Raw genomic sequence first — 22,363 nt, 5'->3', positions numbered from 1 at the left:
CAACTCTGACTCAAGCAGCTGTCACTGTCCCGGTGATCCTCAACCTGCCTGTTCTGAATCACACCCATTGAACGGTATCGGTTGGTGCAAGGCCAGATTTGTGTGCGGTAGGGTTAGGGACTAGTGTAGATTTTAGGGAGGGTGTGAATCAAGACAAGATACAAATACAGCTCTGTGCCAGCAAGGGGAGGATTGTGTGGGCTTGCTTTGCTGATGTCCAGATCATCCCTTTCACAGGGGATGCAGCCAGTACTCTGATTCAGGAGAGTCAGTGGTCTCCGTTCTTTTCCCATCCTTGTCATGTTGAGCATGCTTTGGCTAAATATAGATGGCCCTGGACTGAACTAATATGGAGAGGGACAGTATGTTGACCTCAGTGTGTCTCACTTGACTTCTGTTACAATAATATTTAAAGCGACAGTGTCTCTTTTGTTTAAAGTTATGGGGCTCTGCTAGCCAGACCAAACGTGGTTAGGTCTGGGGGAGCCGGGAATCTCACGCAGCTACACGCTTGTAGAGAGAAGTTTGTGCCCAAATTTTTAAAAATTAAATGTATTTGGAGCAGAGGTGATAGTAATGGGTTTTGGTCAGAGGTATTGTACCAAACTGCTCAGGGATGGTTAAACTTTAACAAACTTTGCGTGGGGAAGCTGTGCTTTCAACCTTTAGTGACTAGGGAAATGAAGATACAATTCAAAGAATGCCCTCCAGGACTGTCTGTATTAATCCTGAAAGGGAGAAGATACATTGTAAAATGGGGATTAATTTTAAGAAAACTAAACTGGCAGTTTGTTTAGCCTTTTTTGATCCTTGACATGAAGAATAAATTCTGCTGTTTGAGATTTTTCCAAGTTGGTTAAAGTGCATTCAAACTCTCACCGAAGGGACATCTTATCTCTTTGCTTAGAGAATGAAAGCCAGCTAGTCTTGGACATAACCAAGTATTTAAATAAGCATGGAGCATATGGTAATAACTCTTAGAAGCACTCCCTTGGGTATAACTTTTCTGCTTAGCAAGGCTGAGTATGTATATTAGAAGTCCATAGATATTTAAACAATATATAGAGCTAGAAGAATATATCATGTAGGGATTTAGTCTGGGAATCTCTTGACTTGGAGACCTAAGAGTCTTTGGAGATGGTATCGTATAAACCAAGCGCCTTTTGCTTCCTCATTTCCAGTACGTATCACTACTTTAAAAAATGCATGGTATTGTACATCTGCTGTAAATATTTAATACCAGAGTTTCTCAGTGTCAGCTGTATATTGCTTTTTCTAAAGAATCATTTGAGTTGGGAGTGCTGTCAGAGCAATGCTTTTGTGCCTCTCTCAAGCCTTTCAAGGCACTTTACAGACAACTGGTTTCAATTTTCCAGATGGGTAAACTGAAGCAAATTAAGTGACTTTTGACCAGAGTTATGTGATTGTTGCTATCTTGAAGCCAGGTTCTCTTAGGCTTTAATATTATGAACCCAAAACCTTTCTTTGTTGTTATTATGGCTAGTTGTTTGCACTGTGTAAGGAATCCTGTCGGCCTTCCCACAGATTGAGCTTACACGTAAAACGCTGCATCGGCGCAAGTGAGGATGCTCCGACGCTGACCGGAGAATGTTTCCTATTGGCATAGTTAACCCACCTCCCGGAGAGGTGGTAGCTGCGTTGATGGGTTTTTCACACCCCTGAGCAATGTAGTTCTACCAGAATAGTCTGTAGCACAGGCCTGGTCTCTCTGGGAGCTTGCATCCATCTTCTGAATTACCTGTTGCTTATATTGCCGCCTACTGAATACTCTACTTCATACCATGTCACAGCAGAATTGGACAAAACCGCCTATTATACACGGCAAGGTCGCATCCCCTGAAATGTATTAATTACATTGGAGATTCTGTTATCTGAATTTACATCAAGTCCCCCGTGACAAGAGGATAATCAAGGTGCTAATTTCACCTAAAACAACAGTCACAATTCTGGTTCAAGGTATTAACCCTGGCTTTTCCTAGAGTGCTTCTTGCCAAGCCATGAGCTACATGGGAAATGTGTGAGAGAGAGTCAGGAAGTTTGTTAGCTTTCTCAGCTGCTCCTCTTTGACCTTGAGGTCATTGGCTGACAGGAAACGCAACAGACGGTTTGATAGTGAGAGGATGTGAGGCAGAATCGCATGTAAAATCCATAAGTTTCTCAATGTGATTGCAGCTCAGCTGCTGGCCACCAGTTCAGGAGTGAGCTCTTGTACACCAGCTTGGGGATCAGTGCATTATGTCTCTAGATATTTAGGGTGGGCGAGCTGTATTTTTTTTTTGAGTTTGGGCTTACAGACCTTTTCTCTGCCTTGTAGAGTCAAAGCAGGAATCTGTGCCCACGTGAAGGGACTTGCTATGTGGCTTCCTTGAGCTAGGAGGGGCGGGCGGTGTATTGCTGGGCTCGTTCGTTCATAAGAGCCTTGGAGAGGGCAGGCAAGGTAAAGGGGAAGTGTACAGGCTTTGACGTCATCTGCACTAGCTGCTGAAATTTGACAGTGAGTTTGACTCCTTTCTCTGGAGTCTGGTTTTAAAAGAAGCCATCTTTATTGTTCCTTTAATGAATACGTTCCATGTGTGCCTGCAAGGGAATGAACCTGACGGGGGTCTGCATGCTTGCGACCCAGCTGATTTCAGGGCACTGTGAAAAGGAGGAGGAATGCGCCGGGTGCTGCGGCTGTCCGCAGGACAGTGCTGAGACCTGTTGCGTCTGCGTGGGCTGAAGTATTGGCTGTAGAACAATGAAGGGTGTTGCCACACACACCCTTGTTGGCAGCAGCTCTGATAGTGCTGATGAGATGAGAGCCCTTTGCTTAGCCTCCGGTGTAGCTTCTCCTGTTCTCTGCAGCTGCAGTGTTGTGTCGAACTCGGCCCCTCCAGAGTCACTTGATCCCTCTCCCCAAAACTTCTCTGGCCTGTACATGATGGGGGACTGAGTCCTGTGGAAAAGAGAGAGCAGCTTGTCTGGAGCGGATCTGTGTCAGCACAGAGGGAGTTCGGGAATAACCTGGCTTTCCTGTTAAACATGGAGTATGAGGGATCTGCCATGTGGCCCAGCCAGAGCCAGGATACAAGGAAAGACACCTGGGTTCCCCAGAGAACTCATCACCACTGGGCTTGTGCACTGCTCCGTGGGGGACTGGAGCATGAGGGGTAAATATCCAGCTCCCGTTGTAGGGCCCCTGTGGCTGGTGATTCATTGGCATGGCCTGCACCAGCCCTGCTGCTCTGGCGATGGGCCCAGAAGGCTGGTAGCATTTCCTCCGAGGACTTAATGGCCTCGATTCCGTTTGACATCTGCCCTTCGCTTCCCTCTCATGAGAGGGATTGCTGGAGGGAGCGTTGGCGCTGCACTTTTCACAATGACTGTGTTTTGAAAAACAGCAGAGCCAATCACGCTCGCAAAAGGGAAGCGAAGGACAGACGCCAACGAACTCAGGGATATGTGATGTATTGGATTTGTCAGCTGTAGACCCAGGAGATGGCTAAGAACGAGCTAATTGTGCAAGCCCAAGCCTGGGAATGAGGGCTCCTAGCTTCTGTCACCAGCTCTGCCGTTGGCTTGCATCATGATCTTGGGCCAGTCGCTTTCCCTGTCTGGGGAGGGTTGTTACATATGCATGAGAGGAGAGTTCTCCTAGGCTGCTCCTGCTGTAAACGTTCTTTGGTCTGCAGGGGGAATCTAACGCAAACCAGCCGAGCCCTTCCAGTCCATTCCGGTTCGTACGGCATCTCATCACTAGGGTATGTGAGTGCCTGGTGGCCCATGAGCAGCTTCTGCAGATACCCTCCATGTTAGCCAAGATGTCGAGGTAGAAAAGGACTTCACTGAGGTGGAGTAGGGGGCAGGCGATGCTGTTCCACCATGTATACACCGCTGGAGTGTGTGGTGTCTGCCTGTTTCATCACCGCTCACTCCCTGGAGAGAGCCCCACCTCCCAGCAGAGGAAATGCCTGTTGACAACTCCTTTGTTTTCAAGCTTTGTACTAGTGCAGATGTTGCTAAAAAAGCAGTTTGCGTCAAACATCTGTGAGTCGGAGCTCGGTTCCCACGCTTGGTTTGGTTTTCCCCCATGCTGTTTCTCAAGTTGCAGAAGTGCAGAATGGCAAGTGCTTGACTTCTGTCAGAATACCACTTCCCTGTTCTCCCCTCAGCCTTAGTGTTGCCATTTTCACAGACGTGTCACAGTGCCCTTTCGGTAAGCCACACCCTGTCTGCTGCTCGGCACTTGGTCTGTTTTCTGTTCCTGGGGTTAGAGGGGTCTAGGCATACAGGCGCATAGTGTCAACTAACCCCGCTGGGCTGCCTGGACACATTTTCTAGTCTCGTGTGTTTCCGCCTGCTGTCATGCCAGCCTTTGATCAGTGAGTTTTAATAAGCACTTGTAGCCTGTGGGCCTCGTAGTGTTATCACTGCTTTATACAGCCCTAGGAGCCTGGCAGTTTGCGTGAAATCCCCTAGTGCCTGTGACAAGGAGCCACAAGCAAAACTTCAACTGGAACGCAAGAATAGCTCTTCGAAATGACTCACTGGTGCAGTCACTTTCCTCTGGTGGTGACCGAAACCTGAGGCTTCAAAAGACGGGCACAGCACAGAGGGGCAGGAAGGAAAGGTTGCTGAAAAACAAATAAACCACAATAACAGGGGGAAATGGGTAGCAAATTGCTTTGTCCTGGCAAACGTCTGATGAGAGGCCCAATGTTTGGAATCTCCTAAACTTGCAGAATTGTTTCCAAAACATCCATGTCTGTTTCTGATTTCCTTCCTTCCTTCAGGCGTTGCAGGAGCCTGGGGAAGGACAGCCTTGTCCTGGGACTTGTGGGAAATGGGTTCAGCTCCCTGCATACAGATCCTGGGTGCGCTTGGTCACGTCACATATTCTCTCTGTGCTGCAGTTCTCTATCTGTCAGTGAAGGTAATAGTCCTCCCCTCCCTCTCAGCTCTGTTGTCGGATACACTCCTTGCTGGTGTGGTGTTCGCTGCTGTTAGGATGGGAGCCATAGGAGTGTCTGGAGTGTAGCAGTGAGTGGGCCGAGCACTGTCTCTAGTCTGATGCACTTGCTCTGGTTGCCTGCAGAACACACCACAGCAGTAGCCTCGGGGGCAGACTGCCATTAATGCACCCTCATATTGCCCTTTGTCCCATGCTGCTCTGACAAAGGACCCTCTGCTGCCTGCGGGTGTAACTTGCCCGCCAGCTGGTGGGACTGCCATACCCTTGGGAGCAGGACTAATCCTCTGTACACCAAGAACTTCTGGTGTCGTGTTCCCGTCTGTCTCTCTCGCCTCCCACCCCCCACGGTTAGTTTTAAAATAGTTTCCTCTTTGTGCTGAAGTGGTGATGGAAATGCACCTTTGCATGGGCTTGGTGTTGAGCCAGAGGTGGAGGGAATGCTCTGTGACTGGCTCATCCCTTCCCATACAGGAACTGAGACCTGGGGGCAGGGGGACAAACGTGTTGGTTGGTCCTGCTTCGCTTTGCATTTCTTCTGCACGCAGTGTCACACATTCAATGTGCAGTTCTCTTCGTTCGGGTACATTATAACACCCTGCTGTGTGCGGTCCTGGATTGCCCTGTCTTTCTAGCTCCGCAGCCTTGGGAAGGGGCTTGGGATTGATGCTTGCTGCTCTTCCTAGCCATTGGTGGAGTGCTAGTCCCTCTCTTACGGCTTGATTTTTTTAAATCATAGATTAAAGGAGCCTGAGCATTAGGACTGAAATTGATCTGTCGAGAGATCAGACCTAATAGAACTTGGAAGAGCAGAGTGTAAATTTTAAAGTAAATACACATGCACTCTCGCCCACCACGTGAGTTCCAGAGCCAGGTACTGTAGCAAAATAGACGTAGCTCTTCTGAGAGGAAAGCATGGTCTGGTACTAGGGCAGTTGACTGGGAGTCTGGGGACCTGGAAGTCTCTTCCTGACCTTTCCAGTGGCCTAGAATGCTAGGTCAAGTGCCTTCCTCTCTCAGTGCCTCCACGTCCCTTTCCCACCTTGTGTCCATCCTGTCTGCTACACACTGGCTACGCCCCTTGTGGAGGTGGTTGTTTTTAGTATGCTGGGAGAGCTCTCTCTCAGCGCTCTGCCGCAACCACACAAGCCACGTTAAAGCTTGCCAGTGAAGACTAGCCCTAAGTAACATACATGCTAACTTGTGGGCTGTGTAGCACTTTGTCTGCTGAATGCTGTCACTCAGTAACATACATGCTAACTTGCGGGCTGTTTCATTTCTTGTGGGAAAGCCGTAAATGCACTGTGACTCGCCTCTTGCTTTGTCAGTCCCTCTAGCTTTCTACCTCCCTTCTTTAACAATCCTAACCGCCGCCCTCTGGAGCTGCAAGGGGCAGCCCTGTGTGTGGGGCAGAGAGCTGCAGCACAAACTACCTGGAAATAGCTGCTTGTACCAGGCACAGCTCCAGCAACGTGGGCCGCTCATCGGCCCTGGCCTCCAGACTCCTCTGCCAGGCGGTGCTGTGTCCCCAGAGATGGCCTTTAGGGAAATCTTCTCTTGCTCGGCAGCTTACAGGCCTCCATGGTTACAGCATAACTCCATTGTCACAGTGACCTAGAGCTACCCCTGACTTGGCACAGAAATAGAAGGGCAGCCTCTTGTCTTGCAGGGCAGTTGCTCTCCATATTGGCCACAGTTTCCAATCCATTTCTGCAGAGCCCAAGCGAATGATGTCATAGACTAGCAAAGAAACTTGGCATTTTGCTATAAACACAGGGTGGGGGAGGGTATCCAAATATAAAATATCTGGAATCCCCATTTTTAGAAAAGGACCTCTGAACAATAAGCTCTGCTTCCAATAAACTGTCACACGGGTCCCCTTCCTGACTGCCCCACGGCACTTGTGGTTAGTGAGCTGACAAAGCCTGGGGGCTTTGTCTTTTGCAGAGCAGCTTGGTTCAGAGCGCCTGCCGCCATAAGGAGAGAGGGGAAGTCTTCCCTCCGCCACCTCTCGCTGCACCTTTCATAGTGGCTGTTTCAGTCCCCGTCAGGTGGGCTGCTTTGGTAAGTGCCTGACTAAGGGCTGGTCCAGACAAAGCCCGCTGGAAGGAAGCTGCTCTGATGAATAAGCAGAACTGACTGGAGAGCTTTCCTCCGACTCTCAATAGCCTCATTAAGGTTTATTGGTATTAGATGTTGCCAGAAGCAGCCCAGGTGCCTCCCTGATTTCCTTGCTTTGCTTTAGAGCAGCTGTTTTCCTTCTTTATAAAGCACCATCCATAAAGACGCATTTTGCACTGTTTTGTGCTGGGGGGATGCAGTAGGAAGTGGGGGCAGCAGCAGAAGCCGTACGAGTTGTCCTGGTGTCCCAGTCGGATGGCCAGGAGAGCGGGTAAAGTGCTTTGGAAATGGAAAGTTCTTTGGAAGCACTAAATACCTGTTCACAGTACAGTGAAAACACATGACTCTCCTTAGCAGTGTATTTGGAGCTGTGGCCAGCTTGCATGTGTAACGAATGAATAACACCGAGCATCTCGGGCATCATCTTAGGTGGGGAGAAGTAGGTTTTTGTATGGCTTGGGAGTGGTGGCTGGCTGCGTGGCTGGCATCCTATTTAAAAACAAACTGTGCATTGAGGGCCCCAAGCCCGGTGAGGGGTGAGTTTGGTGACTCCCGAGATAGGTGAGGGCAAAAAGGCCAGGACGAGCCAGGTCCCTCAAGATTCCCACCCCCACATTCCAGGGTGAGCTGGAGCTCTTGCGGGATTTGGCATGAGATTTGGAGCCCTGTGTTCAGGGCCACTTCCAGTTTGCTGGTTTCCAGCACCCAGCCCGCCTGCCCTCCCTCCCTTATCTAGGTCACTGCAGACTCTTGTGGCTGGGCACAGATGTTTCTCCAAACAACCAGGTTTGTCTGAGGCAGGCTGAATTTTTCACCTTCCTTGCAGCGAAACCTAGGGGTTGGGTTTAGGGCACCGGGAGGGTAGGATTGTCCCCCTCGGAGGGCACGGCTTGGTCCTATGTGAGTCATTTAGTTGCAATTTGTGGCTACTCCAGTGCCGGGAGTCATTGATTTGGGCTCCGGATCCAAGAAGGTAACATCCTGAGAGCATCTCCTGACCAGATGGGGGGGGCAACACATCTTTCCCCTGGGGACAAATGGAAACCAGAGGCAGGGATGCTGCCATAGAGGGACTGCCCTACCAATGGGCTTTATGGCGGTGCCCAAAAAAGGGGGATCCTATGGGCAAGTGGAGGCGCTCCGATAACCTCCTAGTGTGGTGATTGGCTCCCCCTGTGGTGGGAGCACCCCAGGGATTGGCAGAGAGTGAGAGTGGCTTCCCTGGGCCGTCCCTGCCGGGAGCCTTGGACACCATTTGACTAATAGTGTGGCCTGGTTACCCGACCATGTCGTCTTTTCCTTCGTGCCGTGAGCACCCCAACGAATGTCAGGCGTGTTTCTCCCAGCACCTGGGAAGGCATCCAAGTACCTTCGTTAAGCTGGCTGGTTTGCAGAGCATCATCTTTTCAGGACAGTGCAGTTTTAGCCAATCCCTCAACGACATAGTGAAATACATGTTCTAGGCACAGTGAGCAGCATTCTCGTAACGTAACCAACAGCCAGCCCTTAAAATATGAACAAGGAAGTATGCAAGGTGCTTTGGTCCCTTACTTCCACTTACCTTCTGGGGGATTTTGGGAAGGGAAATCACTGACCAGTTGGTGCCCTGTAAGTAAAAGTCTGTTAATCTGGCCCACGGGGCACATTCTCTGCCTCTAAGCAGAAGTGTGACTTGTCTTGGTGACACTTTTCTCCAAATCGTGGTCTGGTGAGCTGCGTTTGTTGACCCATAAAAGGGTGGAACAAGGTAGCATCCAGTGCTACGGTCCTGGTCTCATGGGACTCCAGAAACTTACTGCATTCTTGGTTTAACTTACAAATATTAAACAGAGGTCAGGGAGGAAATGAAAGGAACGAGATTCTCAGCAGCGATGTGATGGTACTGGATGGAGAGAGCTCACGAGCCATTGGTCAGGGCTGGCCTCTCCTTTTAAAAATGAGAGTTCCAAATGAAATGAGAGCAAGTGTTGGGAAACCAGCGAGTCTCCCTCCTGTGAGGTCACACTGAGCTGCCCTTTTGTCACACTGCTGCCCTCAACAGCTGTGTGGATTGTTTAGAAATTGACTCCTGTGTAGGGTGGTGTCAGCTGTGTCTCTTGTGCAGGCAGTTATCAATGATTTTATTTATTGATTGGGCTGGGTGGAAGGCCACCTGTGATAAGATGTGCATGATTGCTGCAAAAAACTCTTCCCTGGCCATTAAATCAGGGAGAAAAGTGGGGATGTGATGGTTTAATAGAGTGACTATGTGATTTGCTTCTATCGTTGTGAGTTCCCCTTGCCTTTGAGTGAGTTGTTACCTTCACTGATGCCTGCCCTGTCGGCTGCTTGGTTCTGGTTACTTGATCTTCCTGCTGCACAGAACCAATCTGTTTTTCCACATTCTTAAAAACCTGCTTTCTGCCTCTCTGACTGGAGACTGTATTCCCTTCTGAGACATGCACACGTCTCCTTGGCCCATGTAGCACCCCTATGATTAACGCTCCAGCTCTCACCGATTAAGCAGGCTGAGAGTTGTCCCGAAACACTGACCCAAACTGCACAAAAATAGCAAAGGTGGCAAACCCTCTGAAGGAGGGTGGCATACCTGCTCTCCACGCCTGTAGTTCTGCAGCACCCCTCTGGTTCAGGCAGGCACCAATCCCAGAGGAGTAAGAACTAGAAATACCAGAAACCATTTTTTAATGGTATCTAGTAAACATGATGAACTGTGTGTTCCTTCTCTGCCTGTTCCCCCCAGCGATAAATATCAACCGCCTTTTTCCCCTCAAGAATCCCTGTTCATACTGTACAGAGCATGGGACCATAGAATAGACGAGGGCTGGAGAACATTCTCGTCCCTGGAAGACTAATACCGATATGACTGAATCATATAAGCAAATAGGTTTTAATTCAGTGTTTGAGCTGCCCAGCCTTCCACGTGCGTTCGTCTTAATCCCCTAAAAGTATCTTCATAAATGGTCACGTTAAGTTAACCTTCTAGGGAAACAGGCACAGGTGGAGTGGGAGGCCAATATCAGTGGCTGGGTGTGCTGGTTAAATGATTGCTGAGAAGACTGTCTGTGCCTGTTTCACTTTTTTCTAGTGAAGCAGGAAACCTTCGATCGCGTCTGACAGTCCTTTTGAGATGAAGCTGCAGTGGGCAGAGGAAGGGGGAAAGTAATTCCTTTATCGTTAGCAGCTATTGCTCTCCTATAATCTCATTTGATGGAGTGGCTCAGCATAGCAGAGAACTGTGCTTTATCCACATGATCTCTAGCTGGTGGGTCAGCAGCCTTGTTCAGCAACCTGTTCTTCTAGTGGCAAAGTCAGAAACACACTTCTGTGAAGCATGAAGCCAATACAGACTCTGGAAAAAATGTAGTTATGGGGAAGTGAGGCCCGGCAGGAGGACTTTACAAAATAAGTGGTTTCAAGATAACTGAATATTTTCTTGGTAGGTCCAAAGTGTACTTCAAGGCATTGTGTAGCCTAAAGGCTTTGTAGAGAACATAATTGTCATATGGTGCCAGCAGAGCTGTTGGCTAAAATTCTTGTCCTGGGAGGATCTGAGGGACTGTTTCTTCATGAGAAAACATCTGTTCCGCATGTCCAGTGATGCATCTTTAATTTAACACAATAACAATTCTTGATTCTTTTTTATCTAGGAAGAATTTTTCTTCCTCTTGAAATTCTGGTGTTTTGGACCAGCACACTAAAGAGCTGGCAAGTCATGGGCTAAAAGGAAAAGGCCCCTGGGGAAGTGTACAACTGCCAGGGTGAAAAAGCATAGCACAGTGGAGGGAGCTCTGGGCTCAGGTGCTCCCTTGAGATGTCTCTACAAAGAGAGTTCCTGCTTCGGGTGCCATTCGAGGGCAGGGGCAATCCACTCTTCCCATGGGAGTGTGTGGAGTTAGAGCAGAGATGAGAAGGCTTGTATTTACTGAAACTTACTCTTGCAAAGCAGTCGGGATATCCAGCAGTAAGGCCTCTGTTCAGGAAAGCACTTGTGCACATGCTGGTCCCATTGACCTTTGGCACTGGATAACAACTAAATTCTCTACAAAGCCTTTTTCCTCAATGTGGCTTAAGCATGTACTTAACTGTACACATGTGCTTAAATGCTTTCATGAATCAGGTTTCTAAGACAGCCCTTTGGTCTGTCCACCATTATGAAGAGGAAGTATGCGCGAAGCGTGCTAACTTGGCATGGGTTAGCTTTTATCCATTTCTTGTAACTTTTTTCATTTTCTTCAAATATGTGGAGGGGTTTTGTGCTGTTTTAACTTCCATTTCATTACCCCAGCCTTTGAGAGGAGAATCGCAAACTGTTGTATTTAACTTGAGAAAGGCACGTAAAGAGGCTATTAGTCTCTTGCGTGAACGAACCCAGCAAGCTGGTTTCTCATGGAAGGCATGGAGCCTTTGTGCACAATGGCAGGGACTCTCATATCCTGTCTAGAACGTGCATAGTTCATCCTGTTACTCGAGCGTTGTCGTTTTGGATTTACTACTTTTGAATGTTTTTGTGGGGTTTCTCCCCTTTCAGTTCGGAGTAAAACAGGTGCCCCAAGCTCTGTGTACCAGGATGACTTAATCCCAGCAGAGTGGTGCTAAGAATCATGTTTTCCTCAATGAACTATAACAGATGTATGTTTTATAAAAGAAGACTACTTACAGAGTTTTCGTAACGTAAAATCTTTTTCAAAAGAGGGTCTCAATCTCTATGTAGCTACTTCAGCAGTGCACTTTATTCTTCATGTCACTTGATTTAAGGGCAAAGTCAAGCCAATGAAAGGTGTCTTAAAGTAACAGCGTTATGATTTTGCTTTTAATTTATTTGGGTCTCTTCATGAGTCAATTATCATGAATCATCAGACAATAGAGTTTTATGGTCCATTAATCTGTTGTACGGACTGATGGTCCTTCAGTAACTACAAAAGCAAGGCATCTGTTGCTATGGGGCATCAGCTATCTCTCTGAACAACAAAGCACAGGATTCACCAAATCCATTACATTATGGATTTCAAGCACTGATATACATATTGCCACGTGGAAATGTCTACCAGACGTCTAGATTTCCAAATCAAAAACCCCTCTTAGGGCAATGCTACAGTTTGTTTATGTACCATTGCTCTCAATAACCCTACACATATGACTCACTTACGTTCATGCTGTGAACCCTGCCGTATTTCTAGAGGGGAAAGAAACTAATTGTCCTTCACCAGCACAATGGTTTGGGTTTAAGTATCTTCCCTGTTCAGGGCCCTTGTTTGTCATGGTGCTTTCTCTCCTTGCTACTGGCTCATTGGTTTTCTTGCCCTTGCAGCATCAGCGAAAGCTTCCTCACTGTGAAAGGTGCGGCTCTCTTCCTGCCCCGAGGAAATGGGTCGTCTACCCCCAGAATCAACAACAGGCGCAACAAGCATGCAGGTAAATACACCGCCTCTGTTTACATCTGACAGCCCGGATTTTCCTACTGCCTGGTCCCTTAAATTCTCCTCTTTGGGATGGTGCTCCATGCTAATGCAGCTCTTGGCTTTCATCTCGGGCGGCTGCTACACTTCATGTTGGTAGACCTGAGGGTCCTAGTAATATAAACTTGAGTGCAGCAATCCCTTCCCAACAAAATCCAAAGCTCTCAGTCTCTTTTCACCAAAGTGGTGATTTAGGGAAGCGATTGTGACAGCACGTCGATGTGGTCACTGGTTCTACATAAACAGCTGAATTGCCAAGGATGCAAACTCTTCCCATCCAGTAACATTATTGAAAGTGCATTAGTGCAAATATGTCTGCCCCAAAGGATGATACCCTGCATTAGTAATGTATCCAGTAACCTTTTTATTGGGGTCCATATGCAAAGATTGGTGCATAACGTCCAGAACCTGGGATTATCTGGGATGAGTAACTGCTCTCCTTGGTCTGTAAACAGCTTGTTTACTGACAGCAAAAATAAAGACCTTCTAATTCTGAGTGGTGGTGGGAAGTATTAGGAGTCTATGTTAATGTGTCTTTTATTCAGATAGATTGGTGTACTGAATGATAATATGAAGCGAGTCAGAATTCCACCCTCTTTGAAGCTTGATTTGTCTTCTGTTTTGATCCTTTGTTGGAAAAGTCAGTCTCTGAATAATGAAACCCAAATGCTGCAGGGAAGAGGGTTGCTCAGTGCGTACATGGTGCTGATTCATGGATGGCACTTTACAGGCATCAGTGTCTCTGGTTTTTTTTCTTCCTTCTTTAAACAATCTCTGCAAGGGGACATATAACGTTGAGAACTTTGAACTTCCTCTGGGTCAGAGACAAAAACCAGAGAGGCTGGATTCAACTTTGTCCTTGCCAAAAAACGAGCACCCAAAAGGGTGACTTCAGTTGGTTCCAGCCACGATTTCCATGGCACTGTCGTGTTGTTAGAACGTCACCCAGCAGCACACCCTGCAGAACCAAAGAGATGATCGGTGAGAGTCTCCACGCATGCACCGTGCCCCAACTCCCAATGGTAACACTTCTAAGGAGGAAGTCAGGAGTCAGCAAATTCTTTCCCCTCACCCCCGGCCAAAACCGTGGTAGGAGCAGTAGCTGAGCTATGGGAGGCTGGGGTGGGGCATATGAAACCCCTGCCTTTGAAAGAAAATATAATGGGCTGAACGTTGGTTTAAAGCCAGTCTCTCTGGCTGAGGATTTAAGTGATTCTGTCTGTGGTATGTAAGTGGGGCCAGCATCTTTTAGAACTAATCCCTTGACCTGTCTCTTTTTTCACTCTCCAAAGTACTCTGCACAGTTACAGCCCAAGTTTCTGCTTGACATATGCTCTATTAGCTTTACTGTGCGGAGAGGATCATCTTTTATCCCAGCTGGATGGAATTCAGGTGTGATCCTGGCCAAACTAGATCATGCAGTGGTAGCATAAACAGAACTACGGCTCTCTGGTGCCCAGACTCCATGTGTTAGAGCCGACTTCCAAAAGGTTCGCGGTCTTAGGTCAGGGGTACAGTTGCCTGAGTAAGAAAACACTCATGCAGTGAATATGGAGTCTGCAGAGATCAAATTTCTGCAAGGGCAAACCTGCTTTGGGGAGATCACTTGCAGCAATTGTATTTTGTATTCTAGGAGGCAGCGTGACCTATAGGATAGAGCACTGGATTGGGAGTCAGTTGACCTGGGTTTTGTTCTGGTCCCTACATACTTGTGTTGTTTGTTTATATTCATCCTTTGTAATTTGACCTAGTTTCTACTTTTTGTAGGACCCTGTTTTTATTTTTAGATCAGTGAAGATCTCCTGGTTAAGCCAGGGTGGTCTCTTGCCAGACTTCCCATCTTTCCTACGCCATGGGATAGTTTGCTCTTGTGCCCTTAATAATGTCTCTTTGAAAAACTGCCAGCTGTCTTCAATTGTTTTTCCCTTTAGACTTGCTTCCCGTGGGATCTTACCTACCAACTCCCTGAGTTTGCTAAAGTCTGCCGTCTTGAAATCTGTTCTTTATTTTGTTCTCCCTCCTACCGTTCCGCTATCATTTCATGATCACTTTCACCCACTTTCAAATTCTCAACCAGTTCCTCCCTGTCTGTGTATTACGTATACCCTTTCATATCTGTGCACACCGTTAAGAATGTCTGTGAGGTAGTAGTACTTGCTTTTATCGTTGCCTGGTGAAATCAACTACACCGCACAAGTTAGAACAGTTCTGAGCTGTACAGTCTTGGACACAACATGGTTCCAATTTGTGAACCAGCCACTGGTGGTGAGCGGAGTATATGGAAACAAAACCTCCATCTCCGTTCTTGGCCTTTGCCTGGCTCAACACCAGAGCTTGCTAACCTCTGGTGCACACAGAATTCTGGCAGGCAGATTTCTTTCCCAGCCCTGAGGGAAATGGAGAAGGAGCGCTTTTCTAACCTCTTCCCCCCCATTAAGCAGGAGTGGGGGAGTCCCTGCAAACAAGATATTTATTATTTCACAACAGGAAATATTTAATGCTAGCCCCATGGCTTTTTTAGTAGCGTCACCCCCAAAAGGGGGAAATTGACTAGTTGGCAGATTGGCCAGTTAAGAAAACAGCCTTCCACGCTTGGCTTCTGCCGATGGTTCCCTCTTGAGCACTGCCAGGTGGTGCCTGGCAAAATCCCCTATGTGAAGGGAGCTAACGTGTATTCTTTTGGACTCTGTGAGTGCGACTTCCCAAGATGTAAACACCCAAGGTGATGTGGCTACTTAAAGTTAGAAAAGTCCAATTTCCCATCCTGGCTGGTAGCTTGTACCCCACCTGTCAGCCCGGTTTAAACAAAATCAGTCCTGTGTTACCACGGTGCCCTGCTGGGGGTTGTGTTAGAGATGTGGCAGCTGCCCTGGAAATGCCAGTGGTGCCAGCCCGACAGGGCCTGATAACAGGGTAACATGGTGTACCCCTCTGCCCAGGTCCTGCTCAGCATTTTGGGATGTGTAACGGCTGGTGTTTGCATCGCTCACATGGGGCATGTAAGGGGAGTGAAGCTGGCCAGGGATGTTGTATCTCTCTCTGGCATAAAGTTTAAAGCCTCCACCAGGGTTGAGTGGGCTGTTGGCCAACAGGGAAATTTGGGGAAATACAGAAAATCTCCCTCCATATCAGAAGGATAAAATGTCTCCCCAAGTGGCCACTCAGAGTCTCCCAGAGAGAGAAACCTGCTCGGCAACTTGCTCTGTCTTTCCTTGAAGTCAGCAGCTGGGAGGGAAGCTAGCAATATCAGGTACCTAGGGACTTCACCTGCTAGGTGCAGTTTGCAGCTCCAGCATGAAACAGTGGCTGATTGTTAAAGACCCTAGGGGCTGTAGCTGTGTTTTGTCTAATCTGATCTGGAAAAGGTTTGGGGCACAGAGTATTTCATTTTCTTAGCCACTTACTGTGAGTGAAGCCCTCGTGCGCCAGGGGCATCAGACTCCAGGCGTTGCTCCTTCCAGAAGCCATCTGGAGCAAGGGAGATGTAGAACTGCTGGCACTCTGAGCTCCCCCAAGGGGAAAACGCTGTCGTCTTAACCAGTTTGTGCTAGTTCGTGTGATTTCTGATGGCTGACCGGCAGCGCCAGGAGTCTGCAGTGTTGAGAGCGAAGGGAAATCTATCTCCCAGGAACGACGAAGGTGCAGAGAGTTGTGTGTATCCCATTGATGGGCCAGTTTTACCCTGTTATCTGTGTCTAGGGCTACTTGTTGTTTAAGGAAACAATCTGCCTGCAGCAGTCTCTCGCTTCTCCTGCCCAGCTGAGTGCCCCTTTCCTTCCCAGTGAAACGCTGTCCTAGGACAGGCCTTTGGACCGACTCTGCAGATGCTGAAATTTGTAAGGTTGGGAGCAAGCTCCAAGCTTCCCCTTGTATTCAAGTCCCTTTTGGTGGAGGGGGCCAGATGCTGCCACTAGATCTCTTCAGCGCTACGGGTGACGGGGAGCCGTTCTGGAGCAGTGTAAGGTACCCGCCCAAGGACCAGCTGCAATATTTCTCCAGTTCTCCCAGCCCCTGGCTTCTTGGAAACCTAGGGGCCCCAGATTCCCTGCATGGCAGTGCAGTATGCTGTCACTAGGAGGCACTGGACTAAGGTTTCCGTAACCTTTAATGTCCACAAGACTTTATAGTGCTGATCACTTGCTCCACTGAAACCTTTGTCCTTCCCTAAGGAGCTGGTTAACTAGTCTAAGTTTTCCGTCTGCGTGAGAAAGGAGAGGGTGGAAGAATGGAACCCTGTTCCTCTGCGGTAGCTGCCACCTGGCAGGCCGCTGGTCCACTCCCTGGGGTTGCAGGTGACTTTTCCAGGTGGCTGTTGCAGAGAAGGTCTCTTTCTGGAGGCTGTGTTGCTCGCTGATGTTTCATAGAGAGTGAGGTGCTTGCTGGAGACACATCTCTTTCTCCATGTGCTGAGCAGCTGCACTGCTGCAAATTCTCCCTCCAAGGAAGTGCAAAGGGAATAGATTTAGGCCGGGAATTAATCTGGGTTTGGTTTGTGAATGCCTGCTGTCTTGGGAACGTGTGCTACTCCACTCCCTTTCTTATTAACAAGCTTCTAATGTATTGAGCAGCTGGGATAGCGCCTTCATCCTTTCTCAGTGCCCCCAATAAACCAGTAGCTCGCATTTCCAGCTAACATTAATGGCTGTCCTGATAATCCCTGGCGGGCAGCCCGGGAACCTGTTGCGTGGGGGTTGCTCTATGCAAGGTGTGGATTGTACATTGTGGGGTTACCTGAGCCAGAATGCAATCACGGGGCTGGGTGAGCTAAATGGGACAACCCAGATGTGGGACCCACAAGACTAGAATGGGGCTAGGACATAAAGGGAGTGTTCAGAGGTGTCCTGGAGCAGGGCTGAGAGGGACAAACATTACCCAGAGAGCCTGGTAAGATCAGGCCAGGTAATGGCACAGAGCAAAGAGCTGACGAGAGAGAGAGAGACGCTAGTCACTTCAGTGGAAAGACAGGTGGAGCTGGCGGCAGCCAGGACAGCATCTGCCCAGGGGATGTTTGAGATGCCAGGAGGTAGGACATGACTAAAAGTGTTTATGTGCGTCCTCACCTTTCCCTCTCTTCTTCAGGGGATCTCCAGCAGCACCTGCAGGCCATGTTCATCCTGCTCCGCCCTGAAGACAACATTCGACTGGTAGGTTGGCTGTTTGATTTATGATAAATAATCTGTGACGGATACTGTGTGGCTAGGTTCCATTGAGAGGTGCTGCAGAGTGACCAATGAAAGCTGCAGTACGTATCCATTTCAGTGGCTTTGCTATCGAAATCCGGGAACTTGTTTACAGCCCAGACGTTCACAAGGGAAAGGTGCAGTCAGCTCGCTGATTTGTCCAGTGAGACAAGGAGTTGGACAATGTTTTGACTCAAGGGTTTTGCATACATTTGGTGACTCATGTCCTGAGCACCTGTGGTCATTAAAGATCCTGTAGCAATTGTCATAAGAATTAAGAACATTACTCTGGTGTCTAAATTGCTGATTATTAAGGCTATGATTTAGTCAAGGATATTTTTAGTACAAGTCATGGACAGGTCATGGGCAATAAACAAAAATTCACGGTCCATGACTTGTACTATAAATACCCGTGACTAAATCTTTGGGGGGGTGGGATGTTGTTGCGGTTGGAGTGCCTGGGTGTGGAGAGCATTGCTGGGGGGGACGGGGGCAGTGGCACCAGCTGCTGACAGCAGCTGCTCCGGCCGTCCTGGGACCGCTGCTGGGGGCCCGCCTAGGGACTGCTGCTCAGGCAGTCCCCAGGGCCAGCTGCACCGGCCACTGCTCAGGCAGTCCCCGGGACTGCTCCCGCAGCAGCCGTTGCCGTTGGCAGCAGGGCTGCCCAAGCAGCTTGCCCTAGAGCCAGCCACGCTGGCCGCTGCAGAAGTCACGGAGGTCATGGAAGGTCACGGAATCTGTGACTTCTACAGCTTCCATGACAGACACAGAGCCCTACTGATTACATCTAGCCTACCTGAAATACCCCCCTGTAGTCATTGGGGTTCTCATCTTCCCTTTCTACATCATTGCATGGTGTTACTGTGGGCTGTTGAACAGCTACCATGTACTACCCCAGATGTGACTGCATTTCCTTAGTGGGAGAAGTAATCCCTGTATGGCTCTTGCCTATATTGCCGTGGTGTTATAAGCAAAGACTTGTTGGTTAGTTAGCACATTGAGATCCTCAGTTGAAAGATGCTATGGAACTGAAGTGGTGGCGTTAGTAACTTTGTCCTGGATGCCTCCAGAAACAGAAGAGTGGTGGCCGGAGGGACTGGCAATATCTAAACATTTCACAGATCTTCATTGGCTCTCTTGTCATACATTAGCGTTGATGGGCTCTCTTGTGTTGTCTGGGTTCATCTCTTGAATCTGCCACAGCAGTTTCTTCCCCCTCAGGGCTAGCCAAGCACCAGGAGAGACATTCCAGCACTGCTAGCTAGTTTGTAGTTTCCTCCTGGATTTTCCTTACACACATGACAGGAAAGCAGCTGATGTGACTGCAAAGCACATTCAGTTTAAAAAGGAGACTGGCAAGTACTTTGCAATTGCATGTGGAATAACCCAGCCCAAACAAGCCAGAGGCCTGGTGCAGAAGGCCATGAGCATGCAGAACACTCACATCCCAGAGGGCCCTTGGCACCTTGCAGCTTGGGGCCCAAAGTCAGAATGCTTGTGGCTATTGAGCATGCATTCCTCAACAGTACTGCTGGCTGCTCTCTGCACTGTGAGACCAGTTTGCCCTGTTAACAGCCGAATAAGGACGGTAGGCTAAGAACACACACAGCCTTTTGTGTGGCGTTCCGTTCGGAATGCTAGTGTCTTGCCTGAGGCTGAGGTCAGAAGTCCATCTGAATTGAATTGATTCCTGACAAATGAAGGGTGCACAGAGCTGTAAGAGACTCATTAAAATAGTACATTCAGCTGAGACTTGTCGTGTAAAGAGCATAAAACCCCACTTCTCTTCTTGTGTGTTGGCTGCTGCTCTTTGGAGGGGCAGCATTACTTTTTAGAGGACAGCTGAAGCGTCTGCATTTGGTCCTGTTGGAGCAATTGGCAGACTTCTCAGGGGCTTCAAGGGGAGCAGGATTGGGCCCTTTAATAGACCAGTGTAAGACCAGTAGCACGAAGGCAATGGGTTAAGTTGTACAAGAACCTTCTGGAATGTGGAAGAATGTAGAAATTGGGCAGCTAGCTTTTAAACTTGTTCTGTATCCAAACCAAATTTCTAACTTATAAATTCCCACAGTCCTGTCGTAGGCATTACAAGTTTCTTTACTCTCTATCCAGGTGATGGGTAAGGCCTCTGTATTGGCTTTGGACCTCCATAATGTGCTTCCATGTGGGTGGCTAAATACTGCATGATGTCATTTGTGGTCAAAAAAGCTTGCAGGTGAGGGGAAAGCTGTGTTGTAATCACAACATGTTGTCTAAAGACAGACCCTGGTTACAGGAAGAGCTGCCATAGATTTTATATTACCAGTATGTAGGTCAGTTTCTCAATTTGAGAAGAGAACATCCTCTTGCATGGATCGGCTGGTGAGAGGTCCCAGTGACTCTGCGTAACCCACTATTGCTAGGACAGCCATGTTGGTGGGGTGGGTAGTAATTGATGCAACTGATTCTGTTGTGCTTCATCATGACATCACTGCCATTGGTCGAGAATGAGCTCCCGGTTTGGAGGAGGAGATTGGGAATTGCAGCTCCCTCACAAGCAAGTTGAGACTCTGATTGTTTGTGAATTGCTTTGAGATCCTCTGGTGTCACCTGGTTTAGAAGTGCAGAGCTAATTATTGATTATTCCAGTCAATTTATCGAAACAGATTGCCTCCTAGTTGCACCCACACTGGCTGTCAGCGGGAGCGGGGGTATTAAATGCTGATCCTCAAAAGTCAGTTTCTCATAATCATTCCTATGAAAATCCTGTCTCAGCAACTTGAGGCCATGTGACCTTTGGCACCTGCTTGGTCAGCCCTGCTCTAAAGGGTCTTACATTAAAGCCATACAGCTAATTACAGCTACCTAGATTGGTTTAGTGAAGTAAATTAGATTACACTAATCCTCTGGCTGCAGACAAGCCTCGGGAGCCTCTGACAGGTCCCTGGGTGCAGGGTGGTTATTGCGCTATTCATTGCTTGCTCACTCCACTTTCAGGCAGTTCTCTCTGTTTTATCCTATGGGGTTTGTGTCCTAGTGTGGGTGGAAAAAATTGAACCACCAAGACCCTGGTTGTCCTCTGCTCTTTGGGGTCAGAATCAACTGTTTCCTCTGCAATCTGCTGTCAACTGCTAGTCCTAGAAGTCACCCCCTTTGGCTGCAATCCCGTCTGGAAGGGCTGGCCTGCAGAAATGCATACTCATGTCTCTCCTTCTTAAGGAATGAGAAGGCAAATCAGGCTGGCTCTGGCGCGACTCCTTCTGAGTAGAGTGGGGTGAGGGCACCTCTCCCACCATGCAGTGTGTCTTCCAATCTGCCTGCACCCCGTCACACTGCAAGCTGGGTGCCTTGTCGCGGTTCTAGTCTGCTGTAGTGTTGGATAGGTCTGGTCTAGTGGTGGCTGAAATGCCAGTCATGCCTCTGTGCCAGCTGTTGCCCCTGCTACAACACTGGGAGGCTTCACTGATGCTGCTCATGTAGACAAGGCTTTTCTCATCCTCATTGGCTCCCCATGGCTCACTGAAAAGTTCAGGAAGCAGTGTAACAGTGCAAATGTAAACACTCAGACTCTGGGCGAGATTAGACTGCCCAAAGCAAACACACCACCCAATAGATCATAATTAAGACATCTCCTCCCTAATGGCATCCCAGTCTATCTTTAATTGGGTTTCTGTGACTAAAATAACTTGGGACCGAGTCCAAAAGCACTAAAAGCAAAAGGAACTGCCTCCCACAGATCCATATAGGTGAACCTGGCCTAGCCAAATGCACTGTGTCTGTGTGCCGTCCCCTTGGCACGCCACAGCTAATCAACTTCTGATCTTACGGAGACTTGCGTAGGTCATTTGAATGTAGTTCCTCTTGGTTTCTTGTTACTGTACCGGGCTCTGTGATGCAGCCTTCCTGGATCTTGCCGACTTGCCTCTCTCGCGGTCAGCTCTTGTCAAAAGCACGCGGGAAGGCTGCTGCCTGAGTTTCACCAGCTGTGCTGGGTTTAGGGACAGAATCAACTAGTCAGTCAATCGTTTAAAGAAATGATTTAAATAAGATACCAGTCCGTTCCTCTCGGTATATTTGCGGGTCCCTGTGCTCAAAAAGGGTTATGCCTGGAAGGGGGCGGGAGCAATTAGACATAATGGCATCCAGCCTCGCTGGTCTGTGGATGTGGAGTTCGGAAACAAGCTTTTCCCCGCAGCTCTAGGAAATGAGCATTATTTCTGCACAGGGAAGGGTACAGTTACAGAGTTGTGTGGGCTCAGAAGCCCAGCAAGGGACCATGGATTGATTTAGACTCCTGGGATCTGCCCACCTGTCTGTGAAGTTGGTCGAGAGGCTTTTCGGAACTACCATAATTCAGTGAGGATAGCTTCAGGGAAGGACCCATTTCTCTGAAGTGCTACTTAACTTCTGCGTGGTGCTGAGCCCCCTCTGTGCCACCTCCTAGGACTAACTATGCCAACTTGCTCAGAGGACTGTGGCAGCTATCCCCAGATACTGCTGGCAATAGTGTTTGAATGCAACCTGGATGAACAGGGCACGTCTGCAGGCAAGTGCTTGGTGGGTGTAAGGAGCAGATCTGACGTCCGAGAGAGCTGAGAGAATGATTCTCATTTCTCTCTTTGCGGCAGTACTGCGTACCCAGTGTAGAGGCTCTGGTC

The 22,363-nt window shown here is 48.5% G+C and overlaps 1 protein-coding gene across 4 annotated transcripts in view; it reads left to right on the top strand.

Annotated features, from left to right (window-relative positions):
• Positions 1-22,363, top strand: part of SSH2 (slingshot protein phosphatase 2) — a 137,367-nt gene that overhangs the window by 87,531 nt on the left and 27,473 nt on the right. For all 4 annotated transcript variants that reach the window (XM_048823685.2, XM_048823684.2, XM_048823683.2 and 1 more), the window contains 2 exons: positions 12,399-12,502; positions 17,626-17,690. In XM_048823685.2, coding sequence (XP_048679642.2) covers positions 17,652-17,690 — 39 coding nt within the window. In that variant the 5' untranslated portion in view covers positions 12,399-12,502; positions 17,626-17,651. The remainder of the gene's footprint in view (positions 1-12,398; positions 12,503-17,625; positions 17,691-22,363) is intronic.

This window comes from Caretta caretta, chromosome 17 (assembly GCF_965140235.1).
Source record: "Caretta caretta isolate rCarCar2 chromosome 17, rCarCar1.hap1, whole genome shotgun sequence".
In the NCBI taxonomy this organism is placed as follows: Eukaryota; Metazoa; Chordata; order Testudines; family Cheloniidae; genus Caretta; species Caretta caretta.
Note: the sequence above shows the minus strand (reverse complement) of the source record. Positions and strands in the feature narration are given on the sequence as shown.